Raw genomic sequence first — 22,953 nt, 5'->3', positions numbered from 1 at the left:
AACACTAATATCAAACTTATCAAGTACACATAATATGAATGATCAAGTTTGTAATCATTCCAATGGACAATTGATTTCAATGAATACTGATATGAAAAGATTAAATAATGAAAATTCAAATGAAAGTGATACTACAATTGTATCTGGATACAAACAGAAAAGTATTGAATATGATAATACTATACAAGTAAGTGAATCATTTTGTTTCCCTAGAGATTATAATGACTGAAATGTTACTGTTTTTGTTTTGTCTTTTTAAACAATATTCGCATCATTTCAGTAATTTAGTTGAGTAGATTATGAGTGTTATTACATTGTGACGGTTTATGCTCCTCCACGAGGGGTAACAGGAGTAAGTGAGTAAGCAAGTTACTACAATATGGAAATAGTTTTATTTCATAGCATATTGATGCTAGCTTGAAAACTCTTGGAAGTCAGGATTTTACAGTTTTTTTATTGTTTGAGATTCATTAACAGTGCGTCAACTTATTTATTTGAATACATAAATATTGGTACAAAAAGGGGTGCCGAATACATATGCGCCACACAACTCACTTGATCTGTGTATGGGCTGTGATACTGACCTGGTGCTCAGGTCTAAGCAAAAAGTTTTCTTAAGGAGCCACTTCGGAGCTTTCGACCTAAACGTCCGATCCACAAAACATTGGAGTATCGTAAGGAGACACATTCTCATGGTAGTCAGTGACCAACAATAGGTTCATACACCATTTGTTCCTTCAGGATCCTAGAGCTCATGTGCACTATTAGTTTAGAATCAGGGTTTTCCAACTCCCCTAAATGAATCCTCCATATCCGCCAACCCGGTTAAAGCACTGGACATTAGCTTTCGTCTTCTCAATTTCGTGAACAATAGTAGTGCTACGAGAAGGCATTGAGTAGAACTTCCTTGTCAATGGCTGTATACGTGTGGTCATGTGGGAGCATTTGGAGAGGGAGAGCGGACTCTGCCCACTCTCGGCCAAGCCAGGGCATTTGGTGACAAGTGCGTAAATATTACCCCTTCAAGGATAGTAACCTAAACCCTGAGGTATTGCAGTTGGGCCAGCAATCTGTTCTATAAAATAAATTTCCAACATTACATAAGTATCTGGTTCTAAGTATATAGTGGTAGAATAAGATTTTATATTTCTGAAATACTCAAAGTTCTCTGTTCTCCTTCTCTTTTCTTCGATCTGCTTAACCTCCTGACATTTCACTTTCAATTGATGAATACATACTACTTATATCTATCAACATCAGTAGCACAAACATCACACTATGAAAATTGAAAATCATGAAGATATTGAAATATGATTCCAAAATCCAAAACTACACAAACACTAATACCAGTTCAATCTATGAAATAAGGTATTAAAAAAATAAAAAAACAATGAATCGAATGTAAACAATCTGACAACTTTTATTCGAGGTTATTATCCTGACTAATTTATATTGTTTATATTGTTCAGTGTTATTTATTTGTTTCTAAGGAAACAAACACCTATTTGAATGCAAACAAACAAACAAATTAACAAATAAACAAAAGAATCAAAATGTTTGTAAGCAAAGATGAATGGTGGCTAGCAGTGAAATCCATCAACTCTGAGATGCAGGTATATCCGGCTGACGAGTCCCAAATAGGACGAAACGCGCGTCCTGGATCCCACTGCTAGCCATTATCCATCTTTGCTTATAATGCTTGTGAATTAAAGCTAAATCGAGGCAATACGCACACAGTATACACATATGCCAATTAGAGACTGACCAGTTGCAGTCCTAACACATCGATGGGAAGATTCAAACAAACAATATTAAGTGAATCAAAATGTTTGTTATCAAATTTATTTTGTAGATTAAGGAGAATTTGGCTAATGTATATGGTTATGTATATTTCATAATAGATAAATGATATTGTATCTAATCCACTCTTTTCCTCTTTAGGTCAATCCATTTTGGTTTGTTTGTTTTGTTTTAATATTTAAACTTTCCACCTACATATTTAAGGAGGGGAGAATTCATCTTCAAAAGGAACAATAAAGAAACTTTACCGTCTTTTTATAATTGAAGCAACTTGGTAACATTTCATAGATAATTAAAGCTAGACCACCATGGAAATTATGGAAGCATTGGATGGGTCGTTTTGTCCTAGTATAGGAATCCTCAGTATTGTGTATCTACGATCCATGATGCTGGATCAGTGATCTACAAGCTAAGCTTTCGCGCTTGAGACTGTATGTCCTAGGTTAGAACCCCTGGCATGGAATAGTGGATGCACACTGCTAGATAGTCCCAGACTAGGATGAAACGGCCATCCATTGCTTCTAAGTTTTCCATAGTGGTCTAGCTTTAATTGACTCATAAATTCAAATATAAAATTACTGCAATCTCCATTAAATCTCTTTCTGGTAATTCATTTAATCAGTGAGTTATGTGAATCATGTTAACTTAAAAATGAGTTTCATGAGGAACAGTCCCCTGTAGGTTTATTATTAAGATTTAATAAGGATTAGACATATATATCTTGATATAAGCTAAGACAGAACATAAATACTTACCTATGATTAGGAATAGGATCAAACTTAAAACGTTAAACACTACTCTCAAACACAATACTTTAGAGTTAATAATGTTGAAAGAATGTTTAATACAGCATACCTTCTAACTTCTGCCAGTAAATGGTTCAGGACCTTTACTAGAAGGCTATAACCTATAGAGTTAACTGAATAAGGAATGAGATAATAGTTCACTAATAATACATGTATCGGATTGCAATGTCTGAAATTGATTGGATCTGAGAATATGAACTATTGTATTATGACTCCGTTGCTCGGTGATTAGTTAGTAGTGATTATTCATTAAAAGTCTGACTGGTCCTTTTTACTTTATGTAAAGTTCATTTTCCTGTATTAGTTTAATGGATCATACAATGTGATTATATGGTTTGACGTAACTCGTTTATCAAGTACAGGTTTGTATCTACAACTGTGAGATATTGTGTTATATCCTAAATGTTGTTCAATGAGTCCAACCTGTTAGATTGAATTTCATCAATACTAAGTATTAAACAAACATGACAAACATGACCTCAATTCTATAAAACATCAATAAACACTTGTTTTAAAGCATAAATTGGTCCATGATAACTAGATTAAACTGGACATGTTAAGAATTGAAATGGAATGAATCACAATCTAATCCAAGGTAATAAACTATGTATTTGTCTGAAATTCTCATTTAATCACAGCTTAAAAGTTTCTACTGTATACTGCCTAACAATCAGAGCTCTTTACTATTGTATATATATTTTTTCCTTATGAATATCTATACATACGTTGAAGAATATCAATCCACCGGAAGTAAACATTGTTTTAGAATGCAGAAAGTACTCTTTGGATCCAAAATCTCTTGAAAATTCTTCTGAAATCTCAACAAACTTATCAAGTGATTCCCAATGTAATCTCAAAGTTGTTGCTCCACCACCAGTGGTAATCTATCGAAGAAGATTTCAAAAGCTTACATCTAAAAGAATGTCAAAGTTTACCGATCGACAAGTAAGTAATAGTTTTCTTTGTTAAAAAAAGTGTCAGTCCCAAGTTACAGATTATACCGATTTTGTAATGATTGTTGGAAAGAAAACTGAGAACTTGTGCTTAATTAAAGTGTTCTTTTCAAAGAAATAACAATTCAATTGAAGGTTCTTCAAACGAAACATTGAGAATAGTTGATTACATTTTTAATTCTAGTAGTGGGATAAATCAAGTTCTTGACTAAGCAAAGATGGATAGTGGCTAGCAGTGGAATCGAGGATGAATGTTTCGTCCTATTCGGGTCTTGTCAGGCGGATGTGCCTGCATCCCAGAGTGATCATCAACTATAAGATGCAGGCACATCCATCTGACGAGTCCCGAATAGAAAGAAGCAAGCATCCTGGATCCCATTGCTAGCCATCATCCGTCTTTGCTTATGAAATTTGTGACTTGAGGCAATATCGAGGCAATCCTTACAGGATGCACGTATGCAGTCCTAAACAAGATACAAGTAAACAACACCAAGTGAATTCAAAGTTCTTGATCGATCATAAATGTTGTAACGTTATTAATCAATAACTGATATTATAACAATTAAGTTAAGTTAACAGAATAAATATAATCCGATGAAGGGACTTCAAATGAATGCAGTAGACGAGTATATGAAATAGTAATAAATACGAAACATGATCTTCAGTTGTTCACTAAATAATTGTATTTTATTCATGTATGAATCGAACAACTATAAGATAGTGGTTGTAGGTATTCGACAGGGAACTCTGGACCTACCTGGACTAACTTCAGCCACCATCTTATCTCAACATACTGCATGCAATGTCGAGTCACCTAGACTGGTGGTCACATTACAATTTGATCTATAGGATTCGATCTACACTAAGAAGAACCTGACACATATGACAATGGTCACCACCTAGTGATCAATCAGTTGTAAACAACTATAGTGTTGTCCTAAGCAACATCTATTTTGTAATTCCTCAGTACTTTATATTTATAACCGTTTCATGAAGATAACTGAAAACCTTGATGCCTCATAGACTTGATCATTTTTAAAAAACCCAGCTATGTAAGTAGTTAACACTTAGTTATCTTCCTATTATCGAAAAACGTAAACATGAAACAACTTTGTAATAATATTTCTTTCTCTACCCCCCCCCAACACCAACTTCACTTACAATAATGTTGTTGTTTTTCCTGAGTACCTCATTATGGCTTGCATATTTTCTATAAGAATACAGTGCAAATACTGACTTCCAACCAAACAATACTTTTTTTTTTACTTACACCTGTTATCCCTCATAAAAGAGAATAAGCCACCCACTAGCATTCTTCATCCAACTCTCTCCTTGACTTTGGAAGGAAAGCGGAAAAATGGAAGGCCAAAGAATACATTACGCCAGGAAATAGAAGTAGATATGAAAAGGATGAATAACAACTGGAAAGAACTTGAAAAGATTGCCTAGGACAGGGTTGGATGGAGAATGCTAGTGGGCGGCCTATATGAAGGTTATACTTTGTTATTGTTGTTGTTGTTGTTTTTGTTGTTTCTCCCTCCAGATGTATATTTTATGATTATCTTATGTTTCCGTTTTTTTTTCAAATACAATTTCTATAATTTTATATTGAATAAATGAGGGGGGGTGTAAGTATTTGTATCATTAAATGAACCGAGAAATTTATCTACACCATATAATGAATTATTTAAACCATATGGAATGAGTGGGGTTTTTTTAATTTTTATGTTGCAACCTACATGATAGATTTTTTACAAAAAAAAATTGGTCAAAACACAACTGAACATTGAAATTTTGAATGTTTTTCGACAACAACAAAAAAATTTTTTTCATTTTATGTACCCAACATGGATACACATGAAAAAAGGCACCTTATTCATTATTACCTATTACATAATCATAAGTTTATGCCGCCAATTTTTTTTGTTTTTCGTTTTCTCCTGGATGTAATTAGTGTAATAATACTTAGTTGAACCAGTGATTCTTGTTTTATGTTTAGGTAGGTCTTCTACATTTATACCCAATCTATATATGTATAAGGATAGCGGAGGGAGGGAGCAGGTGAATGTGTGATTACTTTCGTTTCAAGACGATTCTATATTTTTTAAACTTTATGGGACTATTGAAAGTTAAAGACTGCTAAGATGGTTATTTTATTACTGTTTATAGAGTTGTTAATATAATTAGAAGGTAGTTAATCTTTTCATTTGACTTTTACATTCATCTAACATAATTAAGCGCTCGCGCGCGAGACTGTTAGGTCCTAGGTTCGAATCACGCGAGGCAGGATCGTGGATACACACTGTTGAGGAGTCCCATAATAGGACAAGACGGCCATCCAGTGCTTTCAGGTTTTCTATGATAGTCTAGCTTCAATTGATTCATGATCTCAACTATTAAAATTAACGTAATTATTGCTTTCTGAAATTTTGTTTTCTAGAAATCTGCTAATTGTAAAAATTTGGAAGATATGAAGTCCTCTATGAACAAGACTGAGAATATGATAAATACAGCTTTAGCTGTTGATAATCAGTTACAGACAGAAGTGAAACCTTCAGAGATAACTTTATCTCATGAAAATAATCGTAGTAATAACGCACAAATAAGCAAAGAAACGTCCCAGACAAACATGCATACCCCTGACTCAATTTCACCAGAGCAAAATAAAGTTTCTTGTCAAACTGTTACAACAGAGAAGCTGTCTCCAATTGGCAAACTTGGAAACAATCGTTCAATGAAAACATTACATGGACCACAACAATCTTCAAATAGTAAGACGCTGTCATCATTATCATCGATATCTATATCTCATAATTCAAAAATAAAAATACCTCAATTTGATGGTACTACAACAAATATGCCAGTGTCACCAATAATATCTTCTTGTTCTAATGAAGTTAAGAGTACAGTGAATGAAAAACCTATTTCCAAATATTCTAATTGTATGTCATCGTCTATGACATTGAAAACGACAAACAATGTTAGTAAATCCTGCGTTTCTAACACATTGAATTCCCCTGAGATCCGTCGTCTAAGAACTATAACTCATAGTCCAGTAAAGTCTCTTGCCAACACAATATCGAACAATCTAAATGACTTTAAAATAAACTTTATTTCATCAACTGCTTCAAAATCATCTGCAACATCACCGATTTTATCAAAAACTAACACTTCTAGAACAGTCTCTAATGGTAATTGTATTTTACAATCACCAGTGCATGATAGTAAAACTGTCTTAACTGAGAAGATCCCGAAGATCCCTACTTCTTTGTCTTCTTCTTCTTCGAATAGCACAGCTATGTTAGATTCATCTTTGAAAAAGATCAGTAAAATTGTCAATAAACCTAAGGTTAATTCTGAGAAATTACATAGACGTACGCTTCATAGTAATCAAATTACACCTCCAACATCTGTACCACCACCAATACCACCACGTACTACATCAAGATCACAAACACATCAAGGTAAAATGGTGATATTAAAGCCTAAATGCCTTAGTGTTACCAACAGTCCTTACATGTCTACTCAAGATGATGTTGGTGTTTCTAAAAACTTTGTCGAAAACTCAGTAAATAATCATACAGGGAGTTCTTATAACAATTACTCATTGAAAATACCGTCATCTCCTGTAAATTCTTCTATAAATAATAGAAAATTGAATATTCATCAATTACAAAGTGAATCTTTGAATGAATTAAACAATTTGAATAATGATAGTAAATTATCATCCGTGTCTTCCCAATGGAAACGTCCAATTCATTCAAAAATAGCCACAGCTGTTGGAACACTTTATAAACGTCCTACAGAACATTCATTGATGAAATCTCTAATGACTTCATCAAAGTCGATATCATCATCACCATCATCATTGTTATCTTCAGCGATTAATTTAACAACTCGTGATGATATGTTATCCGACTCATCGAAATATACTACTAACAAAATATGTGAACAGTATAAGAATTTGCATAATGTAAATACATTGGATACAAATGGTATGAATAATGAACAAATGGAACAGAGATTAATGTATCCAACACATAATGTATCTAATTATTATAATCAAACAGTAGATAATACTGATTTACATGCTCAATTCAATACTACTACTACTACAATAACAACATCAATGACACCGATGAAAGAGAATAGATTAATTGAAACATCACATAAACATCAACAATGTTTATCAAATTTACAAAAATATTCATATGATACTCAACAGTATCATCCACATTTACGAAATCATCATCATCACCACCACCACCATCAACATCATCACCATCATCAGCATCAACAGCAGCAGCAGCATCGACCACACCAACAACAACAACAACAGTCGTATTATTCCCAACATTCACAACTATTTCAACCTTTTGAATCAAATGTACTTCATCACACAATCAATAATAGTCCTACTACTACTAATAATAATAATAATGTACAATTGAATACAATATCGGATAATTTAATTTACCCTAAACATTCATCACCCATTTATACAATAAACAAATTACCCAATACAATAATAAATTACAATCATAGTAATTTTTAATATTATATAGTTGAGATCATGAATCAATTGAAGCTAGACCATCATGGAAAACCCGGAAGCACTGGACGGGCTATTTTGTCCTATTCCGGGACTCTTCAGCTGTGCGAAACAGCCATACAGTGCTTCCAGGTTTTCCATGATGGTCTAGTTTCAATTGATTCATATTCTCAACTATATAAAATTACTAAAATCTCTACAAAACCCCCCTTCTGATAATTTTTAATGATTAAAAAACAAAATTAAATTTTACCAGTTAGATTCAACTACCCCATCTTATATAAACTAATATAATGAATGTACAAATCTATTGATTAATGTAATTGTTATCAATTAATTCGATATTATGAAAGGTAAAGGGGGTGGTGTTGGTGTTGGTGGTGGTGGTGATAGTGGTGATGGCGGGGGAGGGAAGGTACACAACAAATACTATTTATGTTTCGTTTGTTTGTTTCTTTTAAACAAAATTGATTGTTTTTATTGTTTTGATTCCGTTTTTTTTGTTTCCTTTTCTAATGTTGATTCTTTGTTTATTTTTTATTTTACCTACTATTACTACTTAAATAAAAGAATCTATATGAAATCTTATATTGAAAGTAGTAAGTAAATGCTGATACCTTTATGTACACTTACATGTATAGAATGGACTAATTATTGATTATTTTACATTATGTATATTCTGATGTATTGTAAATGAATACAATAATAATAATAATAATAATAATGTACAATGTAAACATTAAATAAACAGAAATTAGCTTCAATTGACTCATGATTTTAAGTATAGAGATTACTATAATATCCACAAAAACCCTTTCTGATAATAATCAACATATGCTCACTAGTAACTGGCTCTATGAGGTATTTCCCGGAGTTCCAGTGAGAAGCAGTGACCAGTGGAGTTCAACCAGGTCTGTTGTGAGATAGTAACTCACTGAAGACAATGGTGGATGTGTCATTCAATTTCATGGATTGGTTGAAGTTAGACATTGACACCGTTTGATACCGGATGGCTCAATGGTCTAGTGGTTAACCGTTCGCGCGCGAGACTGATAGGTCCTGTGTTCGAATCTTGCGAGGCGGGATCGTGGATTCGCACTGTTGAGGAGTCCCACAGTAGGACAAAACGGCCGTCCAGTGCTTCCAGATGATGGTCCAGCTTCAAATGACTCATGATCACAATCGATTCTTTATATTAACTTTCAAAAGTGATCCAATAGAGCCATTCGCATTACGTACTAAAGTCAGCTTATAAGTAGATAATATTGATGTTTTTCTTACAATATTTCAACAAGCATTTTTTTTATCTTAGAACACTTGTTAATGACTTTCTGGCCACTTCCTAGATCCTTAAAATTCTCCGACATTTGAACATTGAACAGTAAAGAAAAGTTGAGAAGATCAAAAGCCTTGTTTTAAAGTTGGCTTATGTACGAAAAATAAGATAATTTATAGGTTCACTGGTAATCGTAACGTTCTGGAAGAATGCTAGATTATGTAACAGAGTAGTCTGACAGGATGACTGTTGGTCCCAAGCCCCAGTAAAAGAGGAGAGTTGAACATAGGGTCAGCAACCCTTGCTAAGAATACGATAACCTTAATAACACATTTCTAATTAAAGATTATATTCACACAACGTTATTATTATCACCTCGCGTAACGAGATAAAACTCCCCCTCATTATGTATTTATCCACATGATTCATTTGATTACTGTTATATATGATTATGACTTGATACTTCTCCTACTGTTTAATTAACTTAAGTACTTAAATACCTTATGCATCTATAATCTTTGCGAGGTCATAACTTTTAAAATTTCACTAAAGTATCCGGTAATAATTATTTACCATTTAGTTCCAATCGTAAATCATACATAGTAAAGTCAGATAGGATTTTTTAAGTTATCTACTGAACTACTTGTAAGTAGTCTCATAAATCTCAAAAATATCTTATATGCTATGGCTATAGCGTAAAAGAGTAGGGTCAAAGAACACATTACGTCGGGAAATAGAAGCAGATATGAAAAGAATGAATAACAACTGGAAATAACTGGAAAGAATTGCCCAGGACAGGGTTGGATGGAGAATGCTGGTGGTCGGCCTATGCTCCTCCACGAGGGGTAACAGACGTATGTAAGTAAGTAAGTAAGTAAACAAGTAAGTAAGTAAGTAAGTAAGTAAGTAAGTAAGTAAGTAAGTAAGTAGGTAGGTAAGCAAGTAAGTAAGTAAGTAAGTAAGTAAGTAAGGCTATCTGTCTCTTAGTTTCCACAAATTATGATTGGTTACTTTACCATTTGAAATAAAAGTTGTAGGACTGTAAAAGTTTACCTTCAGTATATTGATTGATTATATTAATCTGAATAAAACCAGGTAAATTTCACTTTATAATGATTCACTGGTTCATAATTAATTAATTAAAAAACAACAGAATCCTATTTATTGTGTCATTGACTTGAAGTCAAACCTAACTTTCTTGATCAAGACTAGTCGGTTCAAATCTCTATCGTATATATAATGTGTATAGATTAAGAGTTTGCTCATAAAACGTCACTTGGTTACTTAGATAAATTCAGTAAACATAATATCTTGAGACTAAATATAAACAAGAATTGCATAGTCTAACTACTTATTGAAGCAAAATATAGGTAGTTTGGGTGACTTCGCAGAAGACTCAGAATATAGATTTCGAGCTAGAAGACACTTGTCACCAGGTTGTACCTTCGGTCTTGTTGGAAATAATACTCTCGTTAGTATTCGAATCTACAACACTCAGCTGTACATTCAAAGACATTATTACTGAGCTCCTCAGCCTTCGACTGAGTCTCTATAGGGCTGATATATATATATATTTCATCGGCAAAATTTCCATTCCATTTAACTTAAGTAAATAGATAGAAATTCGTGTACTCAGCTTCGAGATTCACTCTGATTATGGGAACCAGTGATTCTACATGAGTTCGAAAGTGAAACTTAGTATTTGAAAGTCAACCACCCTAGGCATTGAGTCACCATAATGAACAGTCAAAAACTTTTAAACAATAAATAACTGTTTTTTTGGTTTTGTTAGGAACTCCTAAGTAGTGTACAACTATGACAATGCTACAGCTTGACAGCCAGGATATTAAGAACGTTAGGTGAGAAATCCGAGTATTTCATATTTACAACTCCAGTTAATTAAAATTATATCATCACTGTTATTCATTGTTTTGCTACTGATATGGTTTATTGACCACATATTCCATGATTAGATAAAAAGAACACTAAAAATCATCGGTAACATTGAAGAGCTTTTTCATCATATTTTCAGACACTTTGATGATGTACATCTATCACCTTGACATATAATCAATTCACTAGAAAGGGTGATAAACCAGAATCTCTAGTAACTCATCGAAATTCATAAAACTGAGACATCATTTTACTATGTGATGTGTAGGCTAGGAAAGTGATGATCGGTTGTTTATCTAGTCAGACCAGTAGATGCATATTTACTTACGCCTGTTATCCGTCCTGGAGGAGTATAGGCCGACCACCAGCATTCTTCATCCAACTATGTCTTTTCTAGTTCTTTCCACCTGCCATTCATCCTTTTCATATCTGCTTCTATTTCCCGACGTAATGTGTACTTTGATCTTCCTTTTTTCCCTTTCTATTCACGATTCTAAGTTAGTGCTTGCCCCGTGATGAAGTTTGATGATCGCCTCAATATGTGTCCCGCTCACCACTTCCAACTTCTTTTCCTAATTTGCTCTTCAGATGGAAGCTGGTTTGTCCTCTCACACAGTAGGCTGTTGCTGATATTGAGTATTTTGTGTAGTCCATTGTTTATAAATACCTATACCTTCTTGACGATGGTTGTAGTAGTTCTCCAAGTCTCAGCTATATACAGTAGAAGTATCTTGATGTTTGTATTGAAGATTGTGATTTTGATATTGGTTGAAAGTTAATTTGATTTCCACATGTTCTTCAACTGTAGGAGTCCCTACCTTACTTTTCCAATTCTTGCTTTTACGTGTGCATTCGATCCTTCTTGCTCATCTATGATGCTATCTAGATACATAAAACTTTCCACCTCTTCCAGAGTTTCGTCAATAAGTGTGATTGGTTTTGTGTATTTGAGGATCTTTCAATTTTCCTTTATGTGTATTGAGGCCTACTGATGAAGAGGCAGTTACTGCTGCTACACCAGCATTATGATGTTTTATATACTTACATATCCCTATTATTATTGTTTTCAGTCGTTTACGTGTAAATTTACTTACGTTCCAATGAGATCAATCACATATTCTTGATTTGAGTTGAAGTTCTGTAAAATAGATACTAAGAAGGTATCTGATGTAGATATTCATCTAAGATAAATGAGAATCCTATTTGTCTAAAGAGAAAAACAAAACACTTTACACTATAACGATTCTCATTTAATTGCAAATATATCAAACTTATACATTTCAAACCTTAATTAGATTTCATTTTCAATTACGTAATGTTGCGATATAGTAACCATGTATTCAAACAAAATTGATTCATTGAATAAGAATAAAGTGAATCCAATAAAGAAGCCGAAATCTTCTTCTTCTTCGACCAAATCATTTACTTCAACTGTACATTTAAAATTATAATTACTATGGAAAAGAAGGATAAAATAGGTGACATCACATAATGGATTCAAGACTGTATATATATATATATATATATATATATATCCATCCATCTTATTTATTAACACCATTGGCTATTTTAATGATTCGAAAAAAAGGTTGATTCATTGGAAAGTAAGAAAAGAAAAGAAAGAAAAGACTAAAGCCAAATGATTTACAAAATTGTCTTTTTCTCTTTTTTTTCTCCTTTTTTTCTTATTTTCTTTTTCTTTTTTTTGTAAACCATTGAATAACAGTGACAATGAATGAAATCATTGAAATGTATTCAAATATTAAATAATTCATTATTGTTATAATTTGTTGCTATGGCAACAATTTCATTCAATTTAATTGATTCATTGATTGATTAATTAATTAAAGATAAATTAAAAAATAACAAATTTTAATCCACTCGGGAATATTTTCGGATACAACAAAACACACGAAAAAAATTCAAAAAAATTAATCACATTAAATGCACATAGAAATATGAAACAAAAACCAAAAAAAAACAAAGTGGGGGGCGGGAGTAAATTTGGTTTAATTTAAGACTGAATGAAGTAGAGGAAGAAAGTCATTGTAATAAACAACAATGAAATATCCGATTATTATTATTATTATTATTAAAAGTACATATGTATGAGCATATATACGAGCAAACACACACACACATATATATATATATACAAACATACATACATAGATAGAGTAGAGGTTTATGAAGGATGACCCATTGTGGTTTTGTATACTTTCAACTACCTGAATGTATTCGTTTAGGTTTTGTTTTTCATCACAGGTTAAAAGTTGATTGTTGAAAGTAGGATCTATGTAACAAAAAAAAGAGAAAAGAAAAGAAAAAAGAAGCACAATAAACTTGTCCAAAAAGTTTGAAATGATTCAAGAGATCTAATAACTGCGGTGGATACTCTTGTAATGTGGTCTATCTATATCCATATAAGTAGTATATGGTCCGATGGTCAAACATAGAATGTATTTTGGCAGAAGACCAATAAGGAAAGAACTAAAATGAAGCTGAATTGGTAGGAGAATGCACGAACAATGAAATTAGAGAAGATGGATTGATATTTACAGAAGAAACAGTGAATATTGAGACAATTGATTGTTATTTTACAAATTGACTGTTTGTTGTATGGTTATCAGAATTAAGTGAGATAGTCTGTAATTTGTGTCTAATTACATTCGATTGTCTCCAACCAGTGTTCTGTTCACTACACTCTCAATCATTGGTAACTCTTAGTAAGATAGTTTAATGATTAAGTCTTCATCCCTCTCTTAAACAACATCATGAAGCCTCATAAATTCAAATACAGTTTAATAAATAAATAAATAATATAAGCAAAGATGGATAGTGGCTAGCAGTGGAATCGAGGGCTCGCGTTTCGTCCATCTTTGCTTATAATGTTTGTGAATTAAGGCTATATCGAGGCAATATGCACAGTATGCACATATGGTTAATAAGAGACTAACCAGTTGCAGTCCTAAACATCAATGAGAAGATTCAAACAAACAATACTAAGTTGAATTTAAACGTCACCCCACTGCACAAGCAAGTGGCTATCAGGACTCAGTGGTCGAGTGGATAACGCGATGGCGTTTGAAGCGAGGTCACTGGATTCGAGTCCAAGAGTGAACATCAACTCTGAGATGCAGGCGCATCCAGCTGACGAGTTCCAAATAGGACGAAACACGCGTTCTGGATTCCTCTACTAGCCACTATCCATCTTTGCTTACAATGCTTTTAAATTAAGACTGTATTGAGGCAATACGCACAGTATGCACATATGCTAATTAGAGACTGACCAGTTGCAGTCCTAAACATCAATGAGAAGATTCAAAACAAACAATACTAAGCGAATTTAAATAAGTATGATACTTTAGCATGATATTGTGGAAGATTATTCGTATTTTGAATGTATTTTACTCTACTGGTTAAAGTTAGTCGGTAAATCATTTAAAATTAGAATACACTAAATATTTATCTCTTCTTCCTAATATTGAACTCTACACCAACATGTATCCATAGCAACAATAATGATAATAGTTCTGACAGTTTTCTGAAGATTTTTTACCAAGTGACTTGATGATATTTTGCTCAAATCAGATGTTAAAGTTCAAGATTCCAGTTCATCATTGCTTACTGCAGTTAGATTCGCTACTTCATTAAAGCAGAATACAGTTTTACGACTATGATACTCGAACGATGGAACTTCACCGCCCCAAATCAGAAGAGAAAAAGCTGGAGAAGTGTTTATTTGGTAAGGATCGAAATGTACAGAAAATCACAGGTATTAGCAATTGTTAAATCAACATTATGATTTGAATAATCCTCAGAGACATATTATACTACTGTCTAATAGTAGCATTCCATGTTGATATTCTAGAAAGCTCTATCATGTTCTGATCGGATGGGAACTCTTCGACTCCCTTAGGGCTTCTGGAGGCTCCGCTGTAGTTCTTGGAAACCGACTCAACAACCGCTAATTTGTTCCAATATATAAGTACAAAAGTTTACGGTATCCTATGTTTTTTTTCTAATAACTTTACAGCTGATGACAATCTAGATAAAAATAATCTTAATAATAACTGTACTGAGAGGATAATTTATGCTAATAGTCTTGTAGTAAACGAGAACACAAATACGGTCAGTCGGATGTATTTTAATACAAAATTACAGAACGTTTTAGTAAAATCTGAGAACCATACAGTGAATAGTTCATTTGCAAAATGTCAATCAATTGCCTCAAACGTCAATATTCCCTCATTTCCACACTAATCATTCTCTGTTCTTGTTCTTCTTTCTTCGATCTTCTTAACCGTCTGCTGTCAGGTATTTCCCTATCGATTTATGATACATACTAATTATATTTATTGACACCAGTAGCACACACCACATCTTTAATTGTATATCATGAAATGTAAATTTGAATAGATAAACTTATAATCGAAAGAACAAAAACGCACTTACTATGATGACAAACAAATATATACTGTTGAGAATAATTAAAAACTAGATCAGAAGGGGTTTTGTGGAGATTTCAGTATTTTAATAGTTGAAATCATGAGTCACTTGAAGCTAGACTACCATAGAAAACCTTGAAACACTGGACAGCCGTTTCTTTTTATTATGGGACTCCTCAGCAGTGCGCATTCATGATCCCGCCTCACGAGATTCAAACCCAGGACCCACCAGTCTCGCGCCCGAGCACTTAAACGACGTTATGTAAATGAACAGAATAAAAACTTTCTATATTGATTAAGATCATTCTATATTCTATAGTTCCTTTGTGAATTTCCTTTTACTTACTACATTGTAACCAATCTACTGATGTTCAAAACCAATTATTGAAACTACTCCTAAGATCACATCTGGAACTAAAAAAAATTGTCAACCAACACCAAGATCAGAATTTTCAATACAAATGTCAGGACAGTTCTACTGTGTGGAGCGGAGACGTGGAAAACTACGAAAGCCATTATCCAGAAGATACAGGTGTTTATTAACAGTTGTCTACGCATGATACTTCGGATCCGTTGGTCAGACACTATCAGCAACAAGTTACTGTGGGAGACAACAAACCAGATTCCAGTGGAGGAAGAGATCAGGAAGAAGCACTGGAAGTGGATAGGACACACATTGAGGAAATCACCCAACTGCATTAGAAGACAAGCCCTCACATGGAATCCTGAAGGCCGAAGAAAAAGAGGAAGACCAAAGAACACATTACGCCAGGAAATGGAGGCAGACATGAGAAGAATGAACAAAAGTTGAATAGGACTAGAAAGGAAGTCCCGTGACTGAGTGAGTGTGTTGAAGAATGCTGTTCGGCGGCCTATGCTCCATTGGGAGTAAAAGGTGAAAGTAAGTAAGTAAGTAAGTAACTCCTAACATCATCAAAGGAAACAAATTTAACTATTCAAGAGAAAATTCATTGTAAAGTTGACTAAATACAAATGATATTTATAATCACTTTTTAAACACTAAAGTCATTCCTGAAAATGATTGACAAAACCTGTGTGGACAGCCAGTTCGTCCTAGTAAGGGACTACTCAGCAGTGCACAACTGCAATGCCACACGTGGGAATGCGATCCAGGATTTTGTATCCCGCGAACGCTTAACCTCTGGTATTTATTTATTTATTTGAACACATTAATATTGGTACAAGGTGGCACCAGAGATATATGTGGCACACAAAAAATGTCATTTCATTTAATTGTGTGAGGGCTATGATACTGACCAGGTGGTTTTCTTAGGAGACCATACCCTGACCCTTTGACCTAAAGACCTAATCCACAAGGCAGTAAAGCAACGTAAGGAGATGCAGTCCCATGGTTGCCGGTGACCAAAGATTGGTTCATACGCCATTTGTTCCCTCAGAATACTGGGGCCCATGTGCACCATAAGTTTGGAATCTGGGTTTTCCAACTCCCCTAGGTGAACTTTCCGTGTCCACCAACCCGGTTACGGAGCCGGACATTCACTTTTCGTCCTCTCAATGCCACGAGAAGGCAGTGAGTAGGACTTCCCTGGTAAAGGCTATATACGCGTGGTTGTGTGAGAGCATTTCGAGAGAGAGTGCGGGTCATCCTCAATCTCGACCGTGCCAGGGTACTGAGCCAACGGTGTTACTGTATAACTTCAACCAATCCTTGATAGTGAGCGACCATCTTCCACGGTCTTCATTCGGTAACTACGTTACACCCGACCAGTGAAGCAATTCGATGTCCTAATCTATAGTATTCTAATAAATCAATAATAAGATATATTGAAAAAGAAAGAAAAAATCAACTAACTTTATCTTGTCTTATCATCAGTTGATTTACATTTGGAACGTTTACTATCACTTCTATTCCCTGTTGATAATGTTTTAATTTGTTTGTCATCTGAATTGATGGAACTACACAACTTGTTCTGTGATTGTTGTTGAATTGGTACTAAATTATTCACAGATAATTGATCATCTACACCACTATTGGTGGATTCTTCGGAAAGTTTAGAAATTTCTTCATCATGTAAAATGGTTGAATAATTTCCACGATTTGATCCATTTCCACTTCCATCATTCGTTGATAGTTTATGACTTGTACTACTACTTATATGACGACTACAATAATGTGGACATAAACGTACAGTAAATTTTGATGATTGACATTCTGTACAACAACATCCTGTATCAGTTGGTATAACATTACCACTTAGACTAGATGAAGTTTGTCCATGATGTCGTTTATGAAATGGTTGCAATGAGAATCTAAACAAAAAAAGGAACATTATGAAGTTGGATTTTAATCATTGAAAAATGGATTTCCATTAAAAGATCATTAATTGAGTATACTATATATTACTATTTTAGTGATCGTTTATCCAAACGTTTTTATCGGTGAGACTATCATTTATGGACGAGCTAATCAGAAGCGTTTGAGGGATTTCAAGGTCACGGCGCCTATTTCAGTACTTGATGCTCATGTACGATTGGTTCACAGAGGATTTTAGAGAAGATTTGACAGTTAAGCGGCTACCAAATATGAAACTACTAAGAAGTTTCTGTATTTGTAATTACGAGTATTAAATTACTTGTAGACTTTGTGCAGACTACCGTGATGTTGTTCTTCGATGTAATATATGTTGAAGGAAGACGTTTGCTAGGATAGGAACCTGTATCACTGGATCCAGATTGAGACTAAGACATATTATAATAATTGCCGCCAAGTATATAACAAAAGCACCAGTAACATTGGCTGCAATAATTGCAGATGTTACTGAAGCTTAGGCTGTGCAGCGGTATGAGTACTGTAGGGACATATCCATAATAAAAATGATAAACTTACACAACCGGAGTACACGCAAACAATAATGAAGATATGTGGTCGAGGCTGAGAGGGTTTTTATGACCCTATCATGGCTCCAGAGAACAACTATTATGGAGACATATGGATGAGTTCTTCTACCTTATGTATTACGATTTCGGAACCTTTGAACCTTTCTCTAACCTTGACAAGTTCTTGGACCATGTAAAACAAGTGTATCCACTTTAATTATTTGGTTTTGTATAATATATTTTTACTCTATACTGACTGTTTACTGATTGGCTAACATTTCTCAAGGTCACTTAAGATTCGTTCAAAGGTCGTCCATAAAATATAGTCTCGCCGTTTTCATCTTGTCTTTTCGCACTAAACTCATATAAGTTATTTCATCGTAAACTTTACTAAATTATTTCCATTTGTAAGCAAAGATGGATGATGATGGTTAGCACTGGAATCCAAGACGTGTATCTTTTCCTATTTGGAACTTCTCAGATGGATGTGTTGTGAATGAGAACAAAAATGGGGACAAAATTACAGAGATTTTTTGGTAAAATATGAGTACCATACGTTCAATACTTCATTTGCGAATCCTCTATCAATTATCTCAAACTTTATCGTTTCTTCATTGTTATAACAATTACTTTCTGTTCCTGTTCTCCTCGATTTAATCTTCCCAACCTCCAGGCATTCCACATTTGATTGTTGTTATATACTACTTCTGTCAACATACCATAGATTCACCTGCATCTCAAAGTTGATGTTCACTATAGAATTCGAACCCAGTACCGTTCGCTTTAAATATCATCGCGTTATCCACTTAGCTACTGAGTCCAGATAGCCACCAGCTTCCGTAATGGGGTGAAGTTATTGATTTTTGCATTGATTGTTTGAATCTTACTATTGATGTTTAGGACTATAATTGACCAGTCTGTTATTGGCATATGGACATCCTGTGCGGATTGCCTCTATATTGCCTTAAATCACAAGCATCTCTACTTATAATACTTAAGTTAATATAGAGGCAATCCACATATAGAGGATCCACATATCCCAATAAGAAATTGATCAAATGCAGTCTTAAACATCAATGGGAAGATCCAAACAACCAATACAAAAATGAATTGTTTTAATTTGTTCGCTATTCATCTTATTAATTTCATCTCCTTGTCCTAATGTCGTATGAACCCTTGATACGACATACATCTTTATCAGACTTTATGTTGATGATCAGTATGATTGAATATATGGCACATTCCATGCCCAGCTTCTGCATCAGCTCTCATAAATAACTCATGATAGAAACAAACTCAATAGAAATAGCTAACAAATTTTTAGTGTAATCAATGCTTGTAGTACACTTTTCTGGATATGAGAAGAGGTAATCACGTTTCGGAGACACTCTAATGATGTACGGGATAATTTTAATAGGACTATTCTTAACAGTTAGAAAGAAACTCAACTAAATATGATGTTCTCACTAACACTATTTCAACTTTTTGTTTTCAACCTCCACTATTTACGAGTTTGCTGATCCGACTAACCATACGCAATGAGCCTTTGATTACCCACACGGAATTCATCATTCATTAGCAATATAATAGTCATAACATTAGAAGCTAACGCTAGTATCTTGTATATTTTTTATCTATTCGTAATAAGCACTGGTTCATAGACTTTAATGGTTTACTCGAAATGAAAAATGATTAAGTCACTGTAGGACTCAGAACAAATGGAATCAAAAGCTCTAGTGGTTAAGCGCTCGCTCGCGAGACTGATAGGTCCTGGATTCAAATCTCGCTAGGCGGAATCGTGGATGCGCACTGATGAGAAGTCTCACAATAGAACGAAACGGCCGTCCAGTGCTTCCAGGTTTTCCATGATGGTCCAGCTTCAATTGATTCATGATTTCAACTACAAAAGCTTAACTGTTACTCAAATATCAATCATTCTTATGTGTAAATAAAAAATATGTCAATTTTTTGTAGTTATGAAGTTGGTAAATTGTAAAGATTTTTGTAATGTATCTTATTGGTATCCACTTTATGAATTCTCAAATGTCAAAAAATACGTGAGTTGCCGTTGTGTATTATAAAACTTCATACACTGAGAGCATACATTTGATAATACTTCCTTATATTCAACAATTATTTCTATTGTAAACTGGATTCAAGTTGAGCATGCGTTTCATATTTGAACTTATATGCCAATGATCTGATGCTAAGTAATTTTTAATGGTCGAAATGAACTACTTAATTAATTGTAAGTAATATGATGAATAAGATAAAATAATCTTCATAGTTGAAAGCGTGAGTCAATTGAAGCTAGACCACCATGGAAAACCTGGAAACACCGGACGGCCGTTTCGTCCTTTATGGGACTCCTCACGCTTTCAACTATGAAAATACTAAATCTCCACAAAACCCCTTTCTGATAAAATAATCTCCATAAAAATGTATATAAAAAATCATGCATTTCATTTATTCTAAATGTAAGAGAATTTACATATAGAATGTAATTTAAACGGTGAATCATTAGTTAAAGCGTTCAGCCATTAACCGGCAAGTGTAAGATTTCAATACTATACCCACTTTGATTCGTTCAATCAGGGTAGTAAAAACTAACTCTCACCCTAAGTATATAACCCAAAGCCAAGGACAAGAACTTGAAACTGGGATATGAGTTAAGAGAAATTCTAAACTTGATCTGATTATATATGAAAGAATATATGGATTAATGTCAACTATACTATTCTCATTCTCTCTTAATTTAATGTTCTCTTTTGAATTTTAATTTATCATTCATTCTTTATTAGAAGGGGTTTTGTGGAGATTTAGTATTTTCATAATTGAAAGCATGAGTCAATTGAAGCTAGACCACTAGGGAAAATCTGGAAGCACTGGACGGCCGTTTCATCCTATTGTGGTATGCCGGCTCGGTTAGGTGCTCTGGTGCGAGACTGGTAGGTCCTGGGTTCGAATCTCGCGAGGCGAGGTCGTGGATGCGCACTGCTGAGGAATCCCATGCTAGGACGAAACGGACGACCAGTGCGTCAAGCTTTTCTCTGGTGGTCTACATTCATTCATTATTTGTTGTGTTTTGATATTTGATTTCTAAACTTGTTATTACTGACATGTTTTAAGACTTTAGCGATGAGTTTACGTCCTCCTGATATAGTCGTATTTAACATTTCTTCATAAACAATCAATATTTAAAAACAGGTAACTACAATGGCTTACTATAAGAAGTATAAAAATGTGTAATCAAATGTCAGTTTGTTCATAACGATGTTTTTAGTTGGTGAGGTTAAATCACTGACTTATATTTCGTTGAATGATTAAATTTATTTATATAGATATGCGTCATATAAATCATTTGATTCGTGTGGGGGATGGAATACTGACCAGCTACCCAAACCGAAGGAGGTGGTTTCTTAAGGGAACACACCCGGAGCAACGCAAGGAGAAGCAGTCCCATGACCATTTGTTCCTTCAGGATACTGGATGCCATTTGCATCATTGGTTTGGAACCAGGATTTTCCTACTCCACTAGATGGACCCTCCATGTCCACCAACTCGGTTAATGTAATACAATCAACATAAGTTATAAACTATAAATTCCTATAGTATTTAACTATTTATCAATGAGATAAACTAGTTACTTTCATAAGGTTTACTTTACTTACCGACGTTGTTTTCGTCCTCCTCTACGTTTACTTATATGTGGATTATCTTTTCGCATTGCTTTAGTTTTATACAATTCAATTTGTGTATAAAGACGTTTTAGTTCACGCTAAAACAAAAAAAAGAAGAAGAAGAGAAATCACTAAGTCAAGTTGACCTTCAAAATATTGATCATATCTACTGTTAAAGTAGTATGAAGTCATGTTCAGTTTTTGATAGAGTTTTGTTCTCTGAGTTGAATAGTTTGGTCTTGTTCTCACTGATGTACGTACGTACGTACGAAGTTCTACGTTGTGACTGACTGATTGACTGACTGAGTTTGGTCTTGGGGCTTTCATTGTTATTTTCAATATTATCTGATTATATACTGTTACAGACTTCTTAAATGAATGTACCATAGATTGATGTTCTCATGAAGATTCCAAAATCGAATATACTTGACTTATCAGTTCTATAACAATCACCTCTAGTTTCATTCAAAGAACAAAGGGGAAGGAAAATCTACGGACTCGGTGATGGTACTTTCTGAGCTTCTCAATAATCACATTCCAAACAAGTTGCAAATATCAAATTAAAGTGTATTAGTACACAAGGCTAGTAGACATAATTGGTGAATGAAAATAAATATAAGCAAAGAAATTTATGACATCAAATAGATCTTTAGAAAAATGGTAACCCTTAACCTAAAGGGAATAGC

General features: G+C 34.0%; 3 protein-coding genes across 3 annotated transcripts in view; 2 read left to right on the top strand and 1 right to left on the bottom strand.

Moving 5' to 3' along the window:
- The window catches only part of Smp_139210 (hypothetical protein), a gene marked incomplete at both ends in the record, with an annotated part of 29,917 nt that extends 26,237 nt beyond the window's left edge, over positions 1 to 3,680 (top strand). Inside the window, 3 exons of the mRNA XM_018791825.1 lie at positions 48 to 187; positions 3,339 to 3,551; positions 3,582 to 3,680. Coding sequence (XP_018645048.1) covers positions 48 to 187; positions 3,339 to 3,551; positions 3,582 to 3,680 — 452 coding nt within the window. The remainder of the gene's footprint in view (positions 1 to 47; positions 188 to 3,338; positions 3,552 to 3,581) is intronic.
- A 2,361-nt stretch (positions 3,681 to 6,041) lies between these two features.
- On the top strand, positions 6,042 to 12,609 carry Smp_031530 (Epa1p-like protein; the record flags this gene model as incomplete). The annotated part of the gene is made up of 2 exons (XM_018791824.1): positions 6,042 to 7,783; positions 12,576 to 12,609. 2 exons carry the CDS (start codon positions 6,042 to 6,044, stop codon positions 12,607 to 12,609), a joined length of 1,776 nt encoding a protein of 591 aa, XP_018645047.1.
- A 661-nt stretch (positions 12,610 to 13,270) lies between these two features.
- The window catches only part of Smp_139220 (hypothetical protein), a gene marked incomplete at its 5' end in the record, with an annotated part of 58,977 nt that continues 49,294 nt past the window's right edge, over positions 13,271 to 22,953 (bottom strand). Inside the window, 3 exons of the mRNA XM_018791823.1 lie at position 13,271; positions 13,573 to 18,020; positions 22,259 to 22,365. Of these exons, the coding sequence (XP_018645046.1) occupies positions 17,564 to 18,020; positions 22,259 to 22,365 (564 nt within the window). The 3' untranslated portion in view covers position 13,271; positions 13,573 to 17,563. The remainder of the gene's footprint in view (positions 13,272 to 13,572; positions 18,021 to 22,258; positions 22,366 to 22,953) is intronic.

The sequence above is a fragment of the Schistosoma mansoni genome, assembly GCF_000237925.1.
Source record: "Schistosoma mansoni, WGS project CABG00000000 data, chromosome 1 unplaced supercontig 0071, strain Puerto Rico, whole genome shotgun sequence".
Lineage (NCBI taxonomy): Eukaryota > Metazoa > Platyhelminthes > Trematoda > Strigeidida > Schistosomatidae > Schistosoma > Schistosoma mansoni.
This window is presented reverse-complemented; position numbering and strand designations above follow the sequence as displayed.